The 24,075-nt window shown below is 42.9% G+C and overlaps 2 protein-coding genes across 2 annotated transcripts in view; both read right to left on the bottom strand.

Annotated features, from left to right (window-relative positions):
- The window catches only part of ITM2B (integral membrane protein 2B), a 62,914-nt gene that overhangs the window by 30,665 nt on the left and 8,174 nt on the right, over positions 1-24,075 (bottom strand). The window lies entirely within an intron of this gene.
- LOC141242180 (zinc finger protein 862-like) lies at positions 18,935-21,921 on the bottom strand. The gene is made up of 2 exons (XM_073668839.1): positions 21,370-21,921; positions 18,935-21,306 (listed from the first exon to the last, which is right to left on the bottom strand). The coding sequence occupies exon 2, from the start codon at positions 20,639-20,641 to the stop codon at positions 18,935-18,937; it is 1,707 nt and encodes a 568-aa protein (XP_073524940.1). The 5' UTR covers positions 20,642-21,306; positions 21,370-21,921.

Below are 24,075 nucleotides of genomic sequence, written 5' to 3' on the forward strand. Positions count from 1 at the left end.
GTGCGGTATAAGTGATTAGACGACTTTATTCTTCGGGTCGGTGTGGTTACAGCAATGCCAGAATCATATGGGGTTTTTATGACTGACAGCTGTCACACACTAAAAGACGCATTTTTTGTAAAATCTAGTTTTTGCATCGCCATATTTTGAGAGCTATAATTTTTCCAGATTTTGGCAGACAGTCATGTGACGGCTCGTTTTTTGCGGGATGACTTGACGTTGTTATTGGTGCCATTTTCAGGCACGTGACATTTTTTGATCGCTTTCTATTCCGATTTTTGGGAGGCAGAGTAAACAAAAACCAACAATTCAAGAATTGTTTTTTTTTTAAATTCTGTTCCGCGTGTGGTAAAATTGATGAGGTATCTTTATTCTTCGGGTCAGTACGTTTACAGCGGTACCACATTTGTATCATTTTTCTATGTTTTGGCGCTTATACACAATAAAAGCTATTTTATAGAAAAAAATATTTTTTAGCATCGCTTTATTCTGAGAGCTATAACTTTTTTATTTTTCGACTGATTGAGCTGTATGGCGGCTTGTTTTTGCGGGACGAGATGACGTTTTCAGCGGTATCATTTTTATTTATATGCGTCTTTTTGATCGCGTGTTATTCCACTTTTTGTTTGGCGGTATGGTGATAAAGCATTGTTTTTTGCTTTTTTTTTTTTTTTTTTTTTTTACCGTGTTCACTGAAGGGGTTAACTAGTGGGACAGTTTTATAGGTCAGGTTGTTCCGGACGCGGCGATACCAAATGTGTACTTTTATTGTTTTTTGTTTATAATAATATTTATTGATGGGTACATTATATTTTTATTTTTGGTGGATTATTTTTTTTTATTTTTTTTTAATATTTTTGCAATTTTTTTTTTTTTTTCCACTTTCACACAGTTTATACACTTTATTACTTTGTCCCACTCTGGGACTTTCACTTTTTTTTCTCTGATCGCCTGCATGGCACAGGAATGCAGCACAATCCCTATGCCATGCAAGCTGTCAGAAATGCACAGTGTGAAGATTGCTTGGAGATGCACTGCGCATGTCCAAGCAATCTTCCTGCTGTCTGGTGACCCGGATGTTGTCATGACGACATCGGGTCGTCATGGCAACACCCGGGAAGCCTTTGCAGAGTGCGCTGGAAGAGGAGGCGAGTATCGGCGATCACCTCCCCTTGCCCCCGCAATGCCGCGATCGACTTCGATCGCAGCATCGCGAGGGTTAATGTGCTGGGAGCGGTGCAGGACCGCTCCCTGCACATAGTACCGGGTGTCAGCTGTGACAATCAGCTGACACCAGGCGGCAATCGCGCCCGCACAGCCTGTGTGCGCGCGTGATCGCCATGACGTACTAATACGGGTCTGGCTCTTAAGTCCCAGGGCACAGACGCGTATTAGTACGGCAAATGTTGTTAAGGGGTTAAAAAACAAAATTCGTAATCTTAATTTTCACACTGGTTCCTGGTGTCCCCCCCCCCCCTATTAGCAAAAATGTTCAGCAGTTTCGTTATTAGCAAAGACAGGATTACCCCTTACTACACAGCTGATAATACAGTACTATAAAAAGATCAGATTAATCCTTCTGAATCCCACTACTCCAATGAGGAGTGTTTGTAAAGCGCAGCAGTAGCAACATGAACACTGCCATGACCTAGAACTAAGCCGATAATGGGAAAACTAACATGCATCTAGACCTTCTATACTTCTATTAACAATCAGAAGCTTCCAAATACATTGCATGGGGTCGCAAGACGGCCAAACCCGCTCCATTAAAGGGCCTCCTGTTTCCTTCTTGTTTTAATGCATCAGAGAATGTACTTTATAAGCAAAGATTTAGATTATTTTTTTTGAGCAGTGTATATACTTGCCAAATTTGCAAAAAATAAATAAAGGGAACACTCAAATAACACATCCTAGATCTGAATGAATGAAATATGGCACATCAGTGCGAGCTGTGGCAAGAAGGTTTGCTGTGTCTATCAGCGTAGTGTCCAGAGGCTGGAGGAGCTACCAGGAGACAGGCCAGTACACCAGGAGACGTGGAGGGGGCCGTAGGAGGGCAACAACCCAGCAGGACAGCTACCTCCGCCTTTGTGCAAGGAAGAACAGAAGGAGCACTGCCAGAGCCCTGCAAAATGACCTCCAGCAGGCCACAAATGTGCATGTGTCTGCACAAATGGCTAGAAACTGACTCCATGAGAGTGGTATGAGGGCCCGACATCCACAGAAGGGGGTTGTGCTCACAGCCCAACACCGTGCAGGACGCTTGGCATTTGCCACAGAACACCAGGATTGGCAAAGTTGCTACTGGCGCCCTGTGCTCTTCACAGATGAAAGCAGGTTCACACTGAGCACATGTGACAGTCTGGAGACGCTGTGGAGAGCGATTTGCTGTCTGCAACATCCTTCAGCATGACTGGTTTAGCAGTGGGTCAGTAATGGTGTGGGATGGCATTTATTTGGAGGGCTGCACAGCCCTCCGTGTGCTCACTAGAGGTAGCCTGACTGCCAGTAGGTACCGAGATGAGATCCTCAGACCCCTTGTGAGACCACATGCTGGTGCGGTTGGCCATGGGTTCCTCCTAATGCAGGACAATGCCAGACCTCATGTGGCTGGAGTGTGTCAGCAGTTCCTGCAAGATGAAGGCATTGAAGCTATGGACTGGCCCGCCCGTTCCCTACACCTGAATCCAATTGAGCACATCTAGAACATCATGTCTCGCTCAATCCACCAACGTCAGGTTGCACCACAGACTGTTCAGGAGTTGGCGGATGCTTTAGTCCAGGTCTGGGAGGAGATCCCACAGGAGACCATCCGCAACCTCATCAGGAGCATGCCCAGGCGTTGTAGGGATGTCATACAGGCACATGGAGGCCACACACAATACTGAGCCTCATTTTGACTTGTTTTAAGGACATTACATCAAAGTTGGATCAGCCTGTAGTGTGGTTTTCCACTTTAATTTTGGGGGAGACTCCAAATCCAGGCCTCCATTGGTTAATAAATTTGATTTCCACTGATGATTTTTGTGTGATTTTGTTGTCAGCACATTCAACTTTGTACAGAACAAAGTATTCAATGAGAATATTTCATTCATTCAGCTCTAGGATGTGTTATTTGAATGTTCCCTTTATTTTTTTGAGCAGTTATGCCTTTTTGGATATCCAATATGCAGTACAGTAGAACGCATTACATTACAGGAGCTCAACTGCACACTTGAGGTATTGTTCAATGTCTGGCTTGTTGGCAGATTCCACCCACTGTCAACTAGCAGAATTATAAATGCAGCTCTGCACTGTAACTATATGTTCACATGTGATGGAAAAATCTGAGCGGATTCTGTTACAAATCCATGTGCGTTACATTAAGAGTCCTTGTGGATTTCATACTTTGCAGAGGTTGAAATCCAGTGAAGTCAGTGCAAATAATTGATATGCTGCAGATTTAAAATCCGCAAATAAATTATCCGTAGAGCCTGGAAGAGAATTTTTAAATCTTTTGCTTTGGCATCCTGACAATGCCGAATCAGTAAGAAGCTGGTTAGTAGGGGTGACGGGTGTCAGTCCCCCATTGATCGCCTATCCTCATGAAACGGGTTGTCCAGTACTTTATATTACACCCCCCACCCCCACCGTATCCCCCCGGGGCCCCTAAGGATTTTTGTAATTACCTTAAGTTGCAGATACTGCCTGTGAGCGACGCTATCACTGGCCGCTCACGTGAACCCCGGCTGCAGCCAGCTCGGACATAAGCGGACGTCACGACAAGTGGTGTCAGCAGCTGAGGGTCCCTCTTCCGCGTTCCAGGTGGATGCCAGGCTGCCCATCCACCGCATGCTCTGCCTCTCCCCATTCATTGGGAAAGCGCACAGTGGATGCTGGGTGTGATGCAGGGGGGGGGGGGGAGGTAACCCAGCCCACAACCCAGCAGCCACCGCAGGGACCCCAGCGCCGAGTCAAGCCTCACTTGTCGTGACGTCAGCGCGGGGTCACGTGATGCCTGTGAGCGGCCAAGGATAGCGTCGCTCACAGGCAGAAACAGCAACGTAAGGTATTTACAAAAATCCTTAGGGTCCCCGGGGGGATACAATGGGGGGTGGGGGTGGGTTAATAAAAAGTACTGGATAACTTCTTTAATATCACACTCGTAGAAAATCAATTACACTATGGTTTCATTTTAATATTAAGAGTTTTGTGTTAAAGACGGGTAACGTTAAAGCAGCTTTCTGATGATTGTTTTATGGCCCTAGCATATACAGAAATTAATAACTAATCTAAGGTATTGAATTAAGCTCCATTAAAGGGTTGGACTATATGCAGAGCAAAAGCCACAGTAATCAAAAATAGCACATGACACACACAGGGTGGAACAACCCAACCACGGAAGTCATTAAACTATGGAGTGTCATGAAACCGGTCGCATGGACCTAGTGATAAAAGTAAAGAGTGCTTTATAAATGAAACAAAACCACAGCGCACATGATCTGGGCAGCACCAGGCAGCTTTCCATTAGCAGTTTTCTGTGTTCTTAGCATGTTTTGTATACATTTGGTCAATATTTTTAGTTTCTGCTGGAGATAATGGAAATATTCAAAATAAAAGGTGATTAAGCCGTAATAGTGACCCATCAGTAATTACATTATCACTTCTACAGCATACAAGGGTCCTGTGAGTATTTTTGCAAAAAGGCTGTGTGACACTACAGTTTAAAATCTTCATCAGTCAGAGGTTTAGATTTGTTAATCCAAGAGATATACACCATTATCTTTGTGTTGCCTTCTATTGGTCTGTGGAACAATGAATGTTTGCTAATTATGTTGATTAACCTTTGTGGACCCTGTGGCTTATTGACTCACAAGCCAGGAGGACAATCTAAGCAAATTCATTAAATGCTCAAACAATGAGACATGAAGCTGACCCCCTCCCCCCCAACCTGTGGATGTACACTTAAAAAGGACATGTGCTTCTGCAGCAGGGGAGACTTGGAACAGAAATTAGAAAGTCTGATCCTTGACTCTCCCTGTAAAGTCTTTCTTCACACCATTAGCTTGAAAGCATGGCTTTAACCAAAGAAACCCAGATTTGGATTCTACATGATTCCAGTCTAAGGATCTATGGCCCTGACTGGAAAGCTACAGCTCCATTGACCATCAGGGAGCCAATGGATACATTTGGGGAGACCAGGTTGAGACGATGAAGTCGCCTGGCCCCATGGATATGTTGTTTGGAGTTGCTAGAAATGACCCTCCGTTCACCTGGAACCCATGGAGACATTTAGAGAAGCCAGATTGGGACCAGCCGGTCATCTGGCCCCATGGAAACTGAGAGGCTATGCTGGGACCCTCGGGTCTCCTGGCCTTGTACCCCGATGGACTGCTAGCTTACTAAGCTTGCTGCTACCTCCTATCATTGGGGAACATGGCAAGCCTTCTACCATGCGTTTTTTAAGCATTTCCGCAGCGGTAAAAATGCTGCAGCCTATAGCTGTGTGCCCACGATGCGTTTTTTAAGCGTTTCCTCAGCGTCTTCACTTGCTGGCAGCTAGTCATGGACTGAAGGACCTGCGCTGACGTCAGTCATGCAACGCTGAAGTCGGCAGGTCCTGCAGTGTACCGCTGCCGGCAAGGGAGAACGGAGGGAATCAAGACACAGGGGGCCATCGGAAGGTAAGTATATATTTATTTTTTACCATTCTTTTCGATCACAGTATATAAATCCATGCCGTTTGCATGGATTTATATAGTGTGACCAAGTTGACAAGCACTTTCCAAGTGATGCTAAAATCGCTTGGAAAGCGCTTGTCAACCCGCATGCGGAAATGCATGTGAAGAACGCTTCACTTCCGCTTGTCCCTGGCACTTCTGCATCGTGGGAACATAGCCATATAGAGGGAAAAAAATTATAATATCATATAATAATATATAGATATATCTATCTATCTATCTATCTATATATATAATATTATATGATATTATAATTTTTATTCCTCTATATGGCTATATATATTATACATATATACACACACACACACACACACACACACACACACACACACACGATAACCAAAATATGCACGTTTGTTATCACTACAACCACAATGACCCAAACTATAAAAACTGTACCATAACCCATAAGAATGCCATTCAAATAAATAAGGATCAAAAGGTGTATAGAATAAATAAAATGGTATCACTAAAAACATCACTTTGGCCTGCAAAGAATGCGGCCCACCAAATTAAAAAAATTTCTATGTGTGGCCCATACACACTACAGAGTTTAAGACCCTGGTATAAGCAATCAGACAATTGCAGGTTTAAGCCCCTTTAGGGGACTAAAAACCTAAAGCAAAAAAACGTTAAGGGGGAAAAAAAAAAAAAAAAAAAAAAAGGATTAAGAGATTAATAAAAACATTTTGTATCGCTATGTCCATAAAAGTGCAGACCATCAAAATGTAAAATTTGACCAATAAGGAAAACACCATGGAAAAAAAATGCAATATAATTCTGTATCAATAAATCAGTAAGCTCAGGGCACAATAGGTGAGTACTTATACTGCTCCAGCAACGGAAAAATATAAAAATGATGAAAAGCCAAAAGGAGAGGGAAAAAATGTAAACAAATCCGAAAATTGTCTGCGGGTGCAAGGAGTTAATTTTAGAACAAGCTGATTATTTTTTTCTCAGAATTGGCACTATTAGACTGGCCTCTTCTTTCCATAACTTGAGAAATACCACCTGAAGAAAAATGGTAATAAAATAAAAATAATTATGTTTTGCAAGACAAAATTCTTTGGGTAGCGAAAAAGAAAAACAAAAGCCCCTAACCAAACACCCAGTCATAATAGAATATCCAACAAACCAAAAATCCCCTAGACATTTTAGTAGAAATAAGTAAAGTGAGGTAATATTGCTCGTGAAGGTTACAGAAGGTGCACGGTCAGCATTTCAGAAACAGAGAAGATGCCCTTCAAGCTTGAATCACCGGACAATGGAGCTGACATTTTTATTACAAATGTTGCGTGGTAAGCTTAGATTAAAAAAAAAAAAAAATAAAAAAAAAATAAACAAGTAAAGGTGATCTGCAAGTCAGATCAACCCTCCTGAGCTGTCTATATGGGCCTGTTGGTCATAGGAAGCTGAATAAAATGATACATTGATATCTGTGATCTGATGTCTTATTCCAGAGAAATCAACATTTGTCTATGTAAATGAGCTGCTAAGCTCTATGGGTCCCACATAGATCTCCCTGAGAATCCGCCTCCAGAGCTCATTTTAAATGAAAGTGAAGTTACCAGTGTGAGACATGTAATGACTGAGACAGTCTGTTTCTTCTGATCCACGTCCCACACTGGTAACTACCCCTTTCATTTAAGATCAGCTCTAGAGTCACACGCGCAGGTAGATCGGCATCCACCACGAACCGTACTTTTCGGACTATAAGACACACTATATTCCTCTAAAATTTTGGAGGAAAATGGGGGGTGCGTCTTATAGTCCGAATGATGGAGGGGGTGGGGCGGTAGCGGTGGAGGAGCAGGGCACAGGAGGCAGAAGCCGCCCGCAGCAGCCTACACTGTCCCCGCTGCTAAAGAAAATGAATATTCACTGCTCCCCACACCCATGGGGCGTGGGGAGCACTGAATATTCATGCTCCTTAATAGCGGCACACAGTGTAGCCGCACTGCAGCTCCTGCCAGAATCGCCTGTGCCCGCTGTTAAAGGGTATGAATATTCAACCTCTCTCCATGCCCATGGGCATGGGGTGAATATTCATACCCTTTAATGAGCGGGCACATGAGATAGCCGGCAGCAGCAGGAGCCGCAGCGTGGCTCCGCTGTGTGTCAGCTATGAAGGAGAGTAAAGTCACTGCTCCCCGCGCACACTGTCCCAGAGTGGGGAGCAGTGACTTCCGGCAGCTGATCTCTCCTTGTGAGCTGCGCATGGCAGTGACATCATGCGCAGCTCACATGGAGAGATCAGTGCAGGCAGACAGGACGCAGGAGAGAAGAGAGGCGAGTAGGAGTGTTTATTTATTTATTTTTTTATGTGCAGCATGATGGGGATGAGGGGTGCCATGCATACCAGGACAGGGATGAGGGGTGCCATGCATACCAGGATGGAGGGGTGCCATGCATACCAGGATGGAGATGGGGACCACGTATAAAAGGAAGGGAGGGGGCATATATACCAGGATGGGGGATATTGTCAGAATTGGGGGACATTACCCCTATACCAGTGTCAGCAGAAGACCCCCTCCACCTTAAAAGTGCATCATGACCACATTCTTTGCTTAATTTTTTTTTTTTTTCCTCCTCTAAAACCTAGGTGCGTCTTCTAGTCCAAAAAATATGGTAGTTCTTAAAAAGCACATTTACATATTAAGAAAAAAAAAACATGAATATCTCTAGATTAAGAGATCAGATAGCAAATATCAAGGTATCATTTTATTCAGCTTTCTATGACCTTCATGCCCATATAGATATCTTTGAGGGTTGATCCTACTGAGAGATTCCCTTTAAATGCAGAAGATAGGAAAGGAGATAAAAGATATCTAAAACGACCAGAGCAAAACCAGCCCGCCATGAGGTCATCCAGTAGCTGTCTTCTCTGCCAGGTTCAACATCTAACACTAAGTTACAGAACTAGCATTTCCTAAAAGCACCAATTTCTAAAAAACATCTGTAAAACACAGTTCCGTACAGAGGCACAAAGATTGCCTACGGCTGTTCAGTGCATTGTGGGCAACGCCACGTGGTGCCTAATTATACCCTAGAAGCTCCTCAACTCCTATCAATACACATGAATTGGGAGTATGTATTTTATTTTCTACAAAATGTATAAGATTAAGCTTTCCTCAGAGTGAAACCCGAGTCACAATACAGAAGCAAAAACTTCTGGGGCAACGATATATTTTATATATCCCTTCAAATGAAAAGCCAAACCCATTCCTTCAGATGTCCCAAAAAGCCTGAAGTGGGCTTCAGAGAAAATAATTTTACCCCAGTCCTCTGCAATCCAATACCTATAGTTCCTGCAAAGTTTTTCTCTCTAATGAAGCTCCTTTCAGATTGTTTGGGACAACAGGAAGAGGGATTGTCCGGAGAAGAAAAGGTGAGCACTACCATGAGTCCTGTGTTATGCCAACAGTAAAGCATCCCGAGACCATCCATGCGCGGTGTTTCTTTTCATCCAAGGCAGTGGGATCACTCACAATTTTGCCTAAGGTCACTGCCATGAATAAAGAATGGGATCTAATCATCAAAGAGCAACTTCTCCCAACCATAGAGGAGAAATATGGTGATGAACAATGCTTTTTCCAGCATGATGGAGACCATTGTTTGGCAAGCAAAACTGACATTTTCGTGCATGGCCAGGAAACTCCACAGAACTCAATCCCATTAAAAAACTGTGGTCAAATCCTCAAATAAGGTTGTGGACAAAAACACAGAAATTGTGAAACTGATTAAACAAGAATGGGATGTCAGTCTGGATTCGGCCCAGAAGACAAGAAAAATAAGGGACAACTCTGTAAATATGTATAACTGTACTTCATTAACCTTAGAAACAAAGGACTAAAGGAGCTAAAAACCCTGAAGCAGCAAACTGTAAAAACAAAATTTGTGTCTGTCTTAAAACGTTATCTACACTATGAAAGTACTATGCCCTTTTTCTTCTTCTTCTTTCTTTTTTATTTATATAGCGCGAACATATTTCGTAGTGCTTTATATAATTTACAGATATTGTCGGCACTGTCCCTATTGGGGCTCACAATCTACATTCCCTATTAGTATGTCTTTAGTGTGGGAGGAAACCCACACAAACACGGGGAGAACGCACAAACTCCTTACAGATGTTGTCCTTGGGATTTGAACCCAGGACTCCAGCGATGCAAGGCTGCAGTGCTAACCACTGAGCCACCGTGCTGCCCTTTTGGTAGCGGTCAGCTTAGCCAGATCTTTATTATAATGAGCTGTCTGTGTGCCTGTCAAATAAAAAAATAAATAGAAAATCAATCAGGAGAAGAGTGGGCATGGTGCTTTCCAAGAATCATTGCTACTTTGTTCTGGTTGTCATTTGAGGGCTTTAGACAATTAGGTCTTAACCCTTTAATGACCAGACCATTTGCCTTTTTTTTTTTGCTCCCTTTCTTCCCAGAGCCATACATTTTTCGGTCAACATGGCCATTGTGAGGGTTTTTTTTTTGTGGGACAAGTTGTACTTTTGAACGACATCATTCGTTTTACCATATTGTGTACTGGAAAACGGGAAAACAAATCCAAATGCAGTGAAATTGCAAAAAAAAAAAAAGTGAAATTCCAGTTTTTTTTTTGTTTTTTTTTGTTTTTTTTTTTAAACCACGTTTACTGAATGCTAAAACTGACCTGCCATTATTATTCTCCAGGTCATTACGAGTTTGTAGATACCAAACATGTATAGGTTCTTTTATATTTGAGCTGTGAAAAAAATCCAAAGTTTGCTTTAAAATAAAAAAAAAATAAAAAAGGCGCCATTTTCTGAGACCCGTAGCGCCTCCATTTTTTGGGATCTGGGGCCGACTGAGGACTTACTTTTTGTGCGCTGAGCTAACATTATTATTGATACCATTTTGGAGTAGATCCGATGTTTTGATCGCCTGATACTGCATTTTATTGAAGTGTTGTGGCTACCAAAAAAAAACCCAAAAAAACGTAATTCTGGCATTTACATTTTTTTTCTCATTACGCCGTTTACCAATTGGATTAATTATTTTTTATGTTGAAAGATCGGGCGATTCGGAATGCGGCAATACCAAATGTGTGTGCACGCTTTTTTTTGAATGGAGTGAAAGTTGGGGGGGGGGGGGGGGGCGGCATTTAAACTTACATATTTTTTATATTTTTAAAAATTTTCTTTTCTTTTTTTAAACTTTTTGCATGCTTCAATAATCTCCATTGAGGCCTAGAAGCTGCAGTTATCTGCTTGTCTCTGTGCCACACAGGCAATGATCAGATCGCCTGTGTGTAGCAGATTTGCTCACTTGCTATGAGAGCCGACTGCTGGGCGGCGCTCATAGCAATCTGGTAGTGACAACCACAGGGGTCTCCTACAGACCCCAGGTTGTCATGCCAATCCATTGGTGACCTGCGATCAGGTGATGGGGTCGCCGATGGACGGGGCCAATGACGTGCTTCCTGGAAGCGCGAGTTGACAACGGCATTTAACTAGCTAACAGCCGCAGGTGGATTCCATGTGTCCAGAAAGGTGTGGGCTCAGCGCCGAAGCCCGCACAAAGCAGGGGGTTATGACATGTGTTGTACTATTAAGGAACACGTCATAAAGGGGTTAAAGAGTAGTCATCACTAACATTTTTATTTTATAAATACTATATAAAATACTATTACTAAATTTATACTATACATGAACATGTAATGTATCTGATTGGAGAAATCTGCTTCTTTCTCCACCAGGACTAATTATTCATTATCAAGAGTCTCAATTCTCAGGTAAAATCTGTATTCAGTGAAGACAGACTTTCCCATTATTGAGAGGCGACAGTTGGCGAACTTGCAGCACAACGCCTGTAGCCAACTCTTCACACCATAGAATTTTGAAAGTAGCAACTGTCATCTATAAGTATTTGATACGCTGCCGATTTTGCTCAGTCCCACCTACAAAGAATGGAGAGGTCTGTAGTTTTTATCGTAGGTACATTTCAACTGTGAGACAGAATCTAAAAAGAAAAAACAGAAAATCACATTGTATGATTTTCAAGTAATTAAATTGCATTTTATTACATGAAATAAGTATTTGATCACCTACCAACCAGCAAGAATTCTGGCTCTCACATACCTGTTAGTTATTCTTTAAGAAGCCCTCCTACTCTGCACTCATTACCTGTATAAAAGACACCTGTCCACACACAGTCATACTCCAACCTCTCCACCATGGCCAAGACCAAAGAGCTGTCTAAGAACACCAGAGACAAAGTTGTAGACCTGCACAAGGCTGGGATGGGCTACAGGACAATAGCAAGCAGCTTGGTGAGAAGGCAATAACGGTTGGCGCAATTATTAGAAAATGGAAGAAACACAAGATGACTGCCAATCTTTCTCAGTCTGGGGCTCCATGCAAGATCTCACCTCGTGGGGTAAGGATGATTCTGAAAAAGGTCAGGAATCGGCCCAGAACTATAGGAGAGGACCTGGTCAATGACTTGAAGAGACCTGGGTCCACAGTCTCAAACATTACCAAGAGTAACGCACTAAGCAGTCATGGATTAAAATCCTGCAGGGCACGCAAGGTCTCCTTGTTCAGGTCAGCACATGTCCAGGCCCATTTGAAGTTCGCCAATGATCATCTGGATGATCCAGAGGAGGCATGGGAGAAGGTCATGTGATCAGATGAGACTAAAAGAACTTTATTGGTATCAACTTCACTCACCGTGTTTGGAGGAAGAAAAATCAGTACAACCCCAAGAACACGGACTCAACAGTCAAGCATGGTGGGGGAAACATACTTTGGGGGTGCTTTTCTGCAAAGGTAACAGGACGACTTCATCGTATTGAAGGGAGGATGGATGGGGTTATGCATCATGAGATTTTGGCCACTCTTCACTGAAAACAGATTTTACCCATAAATTGAGAATCAAAGAGGAGTCCAGGAGCAGTAAGATACAAAGTTTCTTATCAGAGAAATCTGCAATATATCTTATTTTCACGTGTACTATTGCTTTATGAAATAAAAATTAAAACCACCTTTATGCTTTCATGTTGGTTCATGAGCTGGTGATGAATGCGGTATGTCATTTTAAGCCAAGTTCCCATGATGAGCTCTTGATGTTGCAGCATTTCTGCCCCATATTGTAAATTAGGTTACTTGCCTTTTTATCGCCATTTTGTCTCTTTTAGTATGTCAGGTTTTAAATAAAGCCGTTTTGTCTTTAATACTTAACTGCATTTGTAATATATGGATTACACAAGTTTTTAGTTTTCCACAGCAGACATGCACTAAAAACGCTTTTGAGTTTTTCTTTAACTTACGGATTTTCTGTATCAAACACAAGTCTATGGAAAAACTCACTGGAGTTGTACAACTTTACCAAATTCTTAGGCTGCGTGCACACGATGCGTTTTTCATGCGTTTCCGCTGCGGAAGCGGAAACGCATCAAAAACGCATGGTAATCCGCACCCCATGGTACCCAATGGCATTCCGCAATGTCAATGCACATGCTGCGGATTTTTCCGCAGCACTCATAAATCTGCAGCATGTTCATTAATTTTGCGGAAGCGCCGCCATTGACTTGCATTGAGACGCATAGAATCCGTGTCTGTACATTTGTACACGCGGATTATATGAGTCTTTATGTGCGGATGGTACCCAGTTCTGGAGGAGAGAAGACTCTCATCCAGACCTGGGTACCATTGTACCGGTAAAAAAAAGAATAGAGTAAAAAATAAAGTTTATATTCACCTGTCCGGCGGCCCCTGCAGCGCTTCTCCTTCCAGGACCTGAGATGACGTTGCGGTCATGTGACCTCAGGCTGTCTCGCGAGAGCCCGGCAACCAGGAAGAAGCCAGGACGAGCGCGACAGCACACGCGGTGGGGGATCGGGGGTAAGTATAGCTTTATTTTTTTATTTTTACGGTCACTGTATAAATCCATGCCGTTTGCATGGATTTATACAGTGTGACCTAGTTGTCAAGCACTTTCCAAGTGATGCTATCGCCTGGAAAGTGCTTGTCAGTCCGCATGCGGAAACACATGCGTTAACGCATGTGAATCCGCATGTATTCTGCAGGAAAAACGCATGCACAATCTGCATGCGTTTTTTCTGCCAGGGAGATGCAGAAATGCTGCAGAAATTTTCTGCATCGTGGGCACATAGCCTTATGAAAACATTTACAGCACATCCTGCATTGAACTACTGTGCCCAATTTATTATATATTTTAGGAGTCCTTGCTCATTTTATACCAACTCCACAGCCCTGTGTAACGAAATATCCACAATAAAACACTTGAATGTTAAAATTTTGTGGTTTCGTTGAACTCAAAAAAATTTTTTGCCGGCACTGTACACATAGTTCACAAGAAAGATTGGTCTCCTTGCCACAAGTTTGTTCGAATCAGCCAATGTTCCACAACTAATGCATGGGGAGGCAGGAAAGGAGCAGCTGGATCAGGAGTTGAAGAGGGGAATGATTTTTGCAGGGAAAGAGACTTCCTATACACATGACCGGAAGTTCAGAAAATGGCTTCCGGTCATGTGCAGTGCACACCACTGAAGCTGGGAAGCATACACCCGGCTTCAGAGATGCAGTGGTGCTGCCGGAATGGGTGGCTCGCGTGTGCGAGATGTGCATGAGGGGCGATGAGGGGCGATGAGGGGGCGTGATAACATGGGAAGAGAGATTACTAGTCTGGGGATACTAATGCCCCATCAACTAGTCAAAGTCCTCATAGTCGCATATGAAACTGGGACATTAAGAATGCTTTTTAAAAGCATATTTAACTGAATTACGTTATACAGGGCTGGACAGGCAGGGTATTCTGTTATACATAGGTGAATGCTGCTGGGTTGGAGGGCATGGGGGCTCTGACAAATTCCCTTTAAAGCGCCATAAATTACATTGCTTGATCGTTACAGGGTTTTAGGGCTTATTTTGCTTTACAAACTATAGTTTCCAATTAGGGGTACATAACTTTTTCATCAACTTCTATTCCATATTTTTCTGCCAAGGATGAATCGAAGACAACAAAATCTGGAATTGATTTTATTATTTTTTTCCCCAGTGTTCACCATGCAGTATAATTAAAGGGACTGTCCAATAGTGGGACAAAAGTCTGCAATCACTATGCCATATGCCGATGCGAGTGGGTGGTCATATGAGGCTCTATATCTGATTTGCATACTTGCGGTAACATGCCGACTAGAGGTGTACAGCTTTTCTCAATTCACTTCTAAGGAGAGAAGCCTCACGTATTTACTCAGCATGTAACTGTAAATACACAAAATCACATACATGGGCAATATGATAGCCCACTTGCACATCACCCACTGTCACAATTCAATAGTCTGCAGTCACATATACAGTGGCTTGCAAAAATATTCACACCTGTGTACAATCTAAGTGTCACATGGTCTGTCAGTATATACACACTTTTCTGATAGGCCAGAGGCTGCAACACACATCTCCAAACAAGTCAGAGACAAAGTTGTTGAGAAGTACAAGTCAGGGTTGGGTCATAAAAAAAATATCCCAATCTCTGATGATCCAAGAAAGGGCTGCCCAAAAAAAAGACCTCTCAGCCCAGGCAAGGAGGGCATTAATCAGAGAGGAAGCAGAGACCAAAAGGTAACCCTCAAGGATTTGCAGAGTTCCCAAGCAGAGACTGGAGTATCTGTCCATATGACCACAATAAGCCGTACACTCCATAGTTAGTCTTTATGGAAGAGTGGGAAGAAAAAAAAGCCTTCACCTACACACAAAAATTGTAAGGCTAGGTGCAGACGATGCAGAAATGCTCAGGATTTTTTCCTGAGCGTTTCTGCATCTCCCTGGCAGAAAAAAAAAAGCATGCGGATTGTACATGCGTTTTTCCTGCCAGGGACATGCGGATGTGAAGCGTTCTTCACTTGCATTTCCGCATGCGGGTTGACAAGCGCTTTCCAAGCGATTTTAGTATCACTTGGAAAGTGCTTGACATCTTGGTCACACTATATAAATCCATGCAAACGCGATGGATTTATGTAGTGTGACCGAAAGAATGGTAAAAAAAAAAAGTAAAAATCTATACTTACCTTCCGATGGCCCCCGGAGTCTTGCTTCGCTCTGTCCTGGCTGAAGGACCTGCCGTCACATGACTAAATGACGTCAGCGCAGGTCCTTCAGTCCACTGCAATCTGCTGGCAAGCGAAGATAAGGAGACCGGGGGCCATCAGAAGGGAAGTATAATATTTATTTTTTATTTTATTCTTTTTTTTACAGGAGAAGAGTCTCCTGTCCTCCACACCCGGGTACCATCCGCACATTGAAACGCATGGAATCCGCATCTACAGATCCAGTGATGCGGAATCCATGCGTTCCAATGCAAGTCAATGGCGGCGAAAACGCAGCGCTTCCGCAAAATAATTGCTAGTGCTGAGGTTTTTTTCTGCAATGATAATCCGCATGTGCTGTGCACATGCTGCGGAAATTTCCGCTGCGGGTTATCATTGGGGCACACGGCAGACCTTCTACCAAGCGTTTTTTAAGCGGTTCTGCAACAGAATTGCCGCTGCGTAAACGCTTAAAAAACGCATAGTGGGCACACCGCCTAAAGCTCGTTTTGAGTTTGCCAAAAGACATGTGGGAGACTCCCCAAATATAAGAAGGAAGGTGCTGTGGTCAGGAGACCAAAATTGACGTTTTTGGCCACCAAGGTAAATGCTATATCTAGCGCCAAACCAACACAGCTCATTACCTCAAGAACACCATCCCCACAGTGAAACTTTTTGGCAGCAGGGACAGGGAAAAATGATCCGAGTCGAGGGGAAGATGGATGGTGCAAAATACAGGAATAATCTTGAGCAAAACCTGTTTCAGTCTGTCAGTGATTTGAAACCGGGACGGAGGTTCACCTTCCAACAAGACAATGCCACAAAGCATACCAATAAAGCAACACACAAGTGGTTTAAGAGGAAACGTGGAAAAGTTTTGGAGGGGGGGGGGGGGGGCTAGTCAAAACCCAGACCTTAATCAAATGGAAAACCTGTGGTCAGACTTGAAGATTGCTGTTTACCAGAAGACACCATTTACCGTATTTTTCGTAATAGAAGACGCTCCCCCCCCCCCCCCCCCCCCACACACACACACACACACACACACTTGGGAGGAAAATGGGGGTGTGTCTTATAATCCAAATGTAATTTACCGGAGGAGGTGAAGCGGGGTTAGAGGCAGGGTTGCTGCTGCAAGAGACCGGCAGCAGAAGTAGTGAGGTGATGTGAGGCCCCGTGCTGGGAGGAGGAGGGTGTCCTAGCAGTGCGAGGCTGCGGGCCTTGGGCCTTCATAAAATGTGAGCAGTGAGCAGAGTCCCCTTCCCATTGATTGCCCTGCAGTGGGCTTTGAGAAAATGGCTGCCTGAGGCGACGGCATGTGCGCAAATTGAGATCTCACGAGATATTTAGCAGAAGCCCTCTGCAGAGAAATCAAAGGGAAGGGGACTCCGCTAACCGCCGACATTTTATGAAAGCCAAGGGCCGCAGCCTCGCACCGCCGGGACACCTACTCCTCCCAACACGGGGCCCGCAGCATTGCCCCACTCCTGCCGCAGCGACACTGCCTCCACCACAGTCGCCATTCCCCTCCCCCCACTCCATTGGTAAACTGCTGTAAAATCAGACTATAAGATGCACCATTTTACTTAAAAAAAAAAAAAATAATAATCCAATTTTCCCCCCAAGATTTGGGGTGCATCTTAGTAGTCCGCAAAATACGGTAACTTGAAGGAGCTGGTGCAGTTTTTCCTTGAGGAATGAGCAAAAAATCCCAGTTTCAAGAAGTCGAAATCTCAAAGACTTATCCAAAGCAACTTGCACCTGTCATTGCCGCAGAAGGGTTGCTACAAAGTACTGACTTTAGTTGGGCGAAGTTATGCACACTGAAATTTCAGTTATGTTGTCCTATTTGTTGTTTGCTTCATAATAAAAAGAAAACCAAAAAAAAGGTTCACAGCTTGGGCATGTTCTTTACATGAACTGATGCAAACCCTAAAAAAAAAAAAAAAAAAAAAAAAAGTGAAATTGCAGGTTGTGCGGTAGTAAAACAATAAAATGCCAAGGGGGTGAATACTTTCGCAAGCCACTGTGCATAAATAAGTTTTGAGTGCCAGAAGACTCAACATACCCAAGAACTGGGAATGTTTATGCCATAAAAGTTTAGGATTCCTATACAAGTCCCTCTTTAATACCAATCTAATGAACTAAAGAATCCTTATGTTAATGATTTACTTATGAATGCATTCAATTCCTGATCTACAGAACCAGTAATCTATAAAAACTAAAGTGAAAGCATAGAAGTCGTGGGATAAAGTGAAGAGGAAGCCAAAATACTAACATTCTGCTGGGGTGTGCCAAATTACTCTGAAGCCAACTGTTCTGTGGAAAGGAGAAAAGAAGTAAGTACTGCCAGGAACCTTCTTTATCTTCCAGCATCAAATGGACAGATATCTTAAAAGAATAATTGCTTGACCTAAAAACAAGCAGACATGAGCAAAAATTGTTTCTTCTTAAGGCGTAGTCCAATTTAGAGAAAAGCAAAAATAAAACCTCTGAGGAATTGAGTGAATGCATCGTCTGCACGGCACAGCTCCTGTTCTCCTATTATGCCCATGCATTACAGGAAAAGTCTATGCCTTTCAAAATGTACCATGTCAGCCCGTGTTCTCACATAGCATGAATACTGCGGGGTTTCTTTGTGCAATAAATCAATGTTTAACAGACAAAGCAAAGTGGATGCGATTTATTGAGAACTCCTGGCCACTGCGTGTTCTAAGACGTTGTTGAACTGTGCGGTTTTCAGTACGAGTTTTCACTATAGGCTTGTAAAAAACGCACAATGCAGTTAAAGGGAAGGGGATTTTTATTTTTGCATTAAATAATTAGATTATATAATCAATTATTTTTAAATACAAAATTAAAATGACTGGCTTAATTGTTTTTTATTCAGTCACTCGGGGCTGCAACTTTCATTTGCTGGTGTGTACGACACTTATCTCAACTACGGCAGCTCCTGGGTATAGGACAGGGGTCGACAAAGTTGTTCAGAATCTAGGAGCCAGCCAAAAAATTAAGGAGCCAGAATTTTTTTTAAGCAAACTTGGTTTTTAATTTAACAAAAAAAAAAACATTACAAACAACATTTTACTTTTAAAGATAATAAATATTATATTTTGATATTTTAGATTTTAGGCAACATTCTAGTGTTTTTCACTTTGCTTTTTGTGGCCATGAACATGCCTTGTGATTTTAGAGCTGAAGTACCAGTGGTCCACAGCCTTGGCAGGATCAAACGCCTTCACAGATGGCCCATTCATGGTGATCATAAACAAGTCACTTAAACTTTCTTCTTGCATCCTTGATCTGAATTTATTTTTGACCATGTTCATCAAACTAAATCCTCTTTCACAACATGAGGTTGAGACAGGGAGCACCGCCACAATCGACAACAGGTTTCCCAGAACTGGAAATCTCTCGGTGTTGGAGAGTGCCAAATCCAGAAGCTCACACAGTTTCTTTCCTTTTCCAAGGACCTTAAACTCATACCACTCATTGAGGAGTGAGTGAATGCATTGGTCATCACTTTCAGGTGGAGATAGCTGTTTACAAAAATGATGAGCCAATGCAGTAATCTCAACCACACCGTAGTCTTGCAATGTTGTTCCTGCTGGCCAGGCAAAGGTGTCAAACACTGCGGTGGATCTTTCAATATTTATATCACTTAGAAATCGCACTGTCAAGTATTTAACTGCATGATTAATTAAATTAGCTTTTTCCTGCTGAATTGATGCAGCTACAGTGTTGCTCAGTCCATGTAGCTGTACATTTTGAAACAGTCCTTGAAGAGATGTTCCTGAGACAAATCTGGCCTCATGTTGTTTTGGTGCATCTCTAAGTGAATTGATTGTTGAAATTGTGCTTTTCACATGCAACTCAATTGTGCTTAAAAAAAGCTCTTCCCTTTGAAATATAAGTGACAAGTTTTTAAGAATTTCCAGATAGTCCAGTAGAAAATGGAGCATGTGAACAAATTTAAAATCTGTGAGCTTTCTCAGTAAACCATGGGCAGCTGCAGAGGCACTGTCTTTTTCCGCAGCCACACTTTCTAGGTGGATTGTCACGCATTTCCAGTCTTTGACAAGTGCAGACAGAGCACCGACTTTGCTTGCTACCCATCTGACATTATGCAAGTATTGGAATTTCAGAATTGTAAGCTGCAGGTTTTCTGCTACTTGCTTCAGCTGTCGCATTCTCTTAGGTGAGTATTGATAAAATTTGTAGAGTTTCTTTAAAATAGAGTCAAAATCATCAATTAATTTAGCTTGTTTTACTGAACTTAATACACTTAAGTTCAATCGGTGTGCAACACAGTGAATGCCAATTAAATGACTGATGTTTTGGCGTATTTTCTGCACCAAGCCATTTTCGGTCCCAATCATGCTGGCAGCACCATCTGTACCAATGGCAATCAAGTGACTTGAAGAAAGCCAGCCTACAAGACCAAGTGTTCTAAGTTCTTCTGTGAGCGCTTCTAAATATCCATCTGCAGTAGCCATTTCAAGAGGCGAAACAGAAAGAAATACTTCTTTGACCCTGTTGTCCTTGATGTACCTGACATACAGAATCAGTTGTTCAACCCCTGCTTTGTCAGTTGAGCCATCTAGCATCAAGCTGACATATTTTGCCTCTTTGAGCTCACTGATTAGGTTTTTCCTGATTATTTCTGCAATATGGGAAATTAATTCTTTGCATCTTTTATCGTTTGCATATTCCTGTCGCACAGCACTCCCTAATTTCTCCGTCAACTCTAGCAACCCTTCAAAATCTGTGAAAGGTCTGTTGTTTTTGGCAGTATAATAGGCCACATTAAATAGAATGGTCATATGTTTAAAAATGTCTTCATCCATTTTCCTTATACAAGCAGCCAATGGAGTAGCTTCTGGAGCCAACGCTGCATGTTTAGCCTCCACACAATTTAGATGCTGGAGAGACTTTGCTGCTTTTTGAAGGTTTCAAGTTTAAAGGGTCCTGAAAATCCTTTTACGATCCTAGATGCTTGGTCAGCAATGCCAGGGAAGGAAGCACAAATCTCGCATATAGCTATACCAGTTGTATGGTCAAATTTAAGCCATGCGAGTTCTTTACACCACTCTTGCCTAAATCTCCTGGGTCCAGCAGTTTGACAACGGCTTGTTGATGGGGACTCCTCTGCTGGTGGGTCAACTCTTGTTTCTTCAGTTACCTGTTGCCCGGCACTTTCTACCTGTTGCACTGCGCTTTCAAGAGAGGTCTTTGTAAAGAACTGTGTCATTTTCAGTTGCTTTTCATTTTCTGGTATTCTCTCTGTTGCTCTGCGCTTCATTTTTTTCCTGAACCCAGAAAAGAAAAAAAAAAAAAAAATGTGCACTTTGCTCTGCTATGCCAATTATAACTTACACATGATCTCTTTACCCTTCTTTGTCCGAGTGGACGAGGCAGTACTCCGGCTTCGTTCTCCCGGCGGCACCCGACTTTGTTCTTCCAGCAGCACTCCGCAGTCCGCCATATAGTACCCATATAATAATGGGATACACTGTGAATATACTGCCATATAATTACAGCATATACTGTGTATATACTGCTATACCCTACTTACAAAAAGATTTAGCAATGTAGGAAACTCCATTCAGTGGTGGTCCAGCAGGATAGGGTCTCTCAGCACTTCTAGAGAAGATTAAAAATCAATCTGCCTTATTATCCATATATTTTATTTTCTAACCATAAGAAGTTTCAAATCCTTTTTTGTAGGAACAACACTTTTCTAAATCAATGAAACAACATACTCACCTTAAATGTTTTTTGGAGGGAAAAGTAAAGATAAATTGTTGTTCCGTTTTTTTCTTGACATTTTTTTTTTTTTAATTTTTACGAATGCTTTAAAAATTGCTTTTTTAAAAAAAATAAATAGATGTCATTACATTTATAAATTTTTTATATTCTCAGTTTTTTTCTCAGAAAAATCAAAGAAACTAATTTTTTTAAAAATATGCCTGTTCCGTTTTTTTGTTGACAAACTGTACATATAGACCCCCTCACACACGGCGTCTCCCCGGGGAGCACGGCCTTTGTATGTACTTACACAGGTAGCGGGAGATGAGAACGGGCCCCCGGCCACAGCGATCCTTCCCCCGTAACCCAACTTTCCCTGTCCAGTCCCGGAGCATAAGGGGGGCGGAGCAAAGTGGAGAAGGCGGCCTGAGCGATACTGTCCCTGCTTCCTCCGATTGGATGACTCCGTGCAGGAGGTGGGATTGGATTGAGTGTATTTTTTTTTCTTCTCAACTCCTCAAGCACCAGGCAACATTTTCTAGGCGCCAGACAACATTTTCTAGGCGCCACTGGCGACCAGGCGCCTGGGTTTGTCGAGCCCTGGTATAGGAGACTGCGGTCGGTGTCTGACCGCATCTCCTACACTGTGGCTGCCTCCTGCTGTGATCTGGGCACGCCCAGGAGGCACTATACTACGCAGAGGTCTAGGTGGGGGCTGCACTATACTACGCAGAGGTCTAGGTGGGGGCTGCACTATACTACGCAGAGGTCTAGGTGGGGGCTGCACTATACTACGCAGAGGTCTATGTGGGGGCGCACTATACTATATCTAGATACAGGGCTCAGTGCAGTGTAATACATGCTAAGATTAATCGGAGCACGTGATACACTCCACATATCTAAGCCCAGCTTATGATACAGCAAACAGCATCAACCAACAGAATCAGCGCTGCCGGCTGTCCTCTGTGACACTGTACATATCCCAGTATCACATTGCAGTCACCAACAAAATGTCACCGCACTGTGATCCTAAACGTCAACCTTATCCAGAAGAGGAGGAAAGGTGTGATGTCACACAAACACAAGCAGATCCCGCCCCAATTTACCACAGTCCTAATGTGAGCTAGCACTACACTAGGAATTTACATGTGTGAACTCAGCCTAATGCTTCATTTCCCCTGTGGTGTGCTGCAAAGGTATTTAATAGCCAGCACTGGACTCGTCCACCGCGTGGAGCTGATTGTCATCGGTCTGGTAATCAGTTTATGCTTAGGTCACTTATCTAACAAGCAGCGAACGCCCAAAGAGAGAGTCTAAGTAAAAGTCATTTCCAGCCATATCAGCGGGTGACAGCAGAGTGATCACATGAGCAGGCCCCTGGGGAGGACGGGACCAATGCAGCATAGACAGTGCAGCATGTCCTTCTGTACTAGAAACACATGGCACCGTACAATGACCCTTCTTGGTGATTTAGGGGGCTTTTTCACAATTGCGGTGTTTTTTCCTATTGAGAACTTGTTAGTATCTGGAGCTCCTCATCTATTGTTCAGCAAGCATATCGCTTAGCAAGAACTCATCTAGTCCTGGGCGACTCCGCATTACTGAGAAAACCCAATTAGTTAACTGGATACTATGAAATGCCTCATCCTTCCTACGGTGGAGTTCAGACAAATTGTACCACAATGCCACAACCTCAGCCTGCTCCAATGTAGACAATCCGAAATTCACAGCGACCTGCTCACTCACACGTCACCAGGACGGCACTGGATCCAACAATAACATAATTAACGTGCCAACAGAGCAGGTAAGCCAGGGAATCTGACATCCAGTGCCAACACAGGGCAGTGAGGGAAGTAAACGAGAGATGAAATGCTTCCATGCGTCTCTACTCACTGAGCCAGCAGTGGTGACACATGACATATGTATGCCGACCTGATCAGTAACACGGCAAGTGCAAACTCACTCATGACTAATTCTTAAACGGCCACTTGTAAAACTCGTTTTTTTATTATGAAATCTCATAAGGATAATGGTCACCACTGAGAACACTGATGTAATAAGACCGACTGTAGATTTCATGGTAATGTGAACATAATCCCCCAGAGTACAGAAAACTACAACCAGAAGCGGTGCGATCCCTTACAGCTGACCTGTTGCAAAAACACAAAAATACTGTAAAAACACCAACAGGCCACCACATCCGCAAACTGCTTTTAGAACTGTCCCAATTCTCATGCTCTGCACCATAACATTCACTAGTTGTGTGTGGGAATCTCATATTCAGGAGCATTCTACAGTGGTTTGCGAAAGTATTCATCCCTTCTGACTTTTTACCTATTTTGTTACATTACAACCAGTGTTTAAATATTTTTGTAACCCGATTTGATGCATCAGCACTAAATAGTCTAAGTTGGTGAAGTGAGAAAAATATAGACAAATTTATAGGATCAAATAACTAAAAATTGGCATGTGCATATGTATTCACCAGGGCTGTGGAGTCTGGTGTCCATTTTGATGGGGTTGGAATAAAATG

Source organism: Phyllobates terribilis, unplaced genomic scaffold (assembly GCF_046119375.1).
Source record: "Phyllobates terribilis strain yellow unplaced genomic scaffold, ASM4611937v1 Scaffold_2__4_contigs__length_985480577, whole genome shotgun sequence".
Classification (NCBI taxonomy): Eukaryota; Metazoa; Chordata; class Amphibia; order Anura; family Dendrobatidae; genus Phyllobates; species Phyllobates terribilis.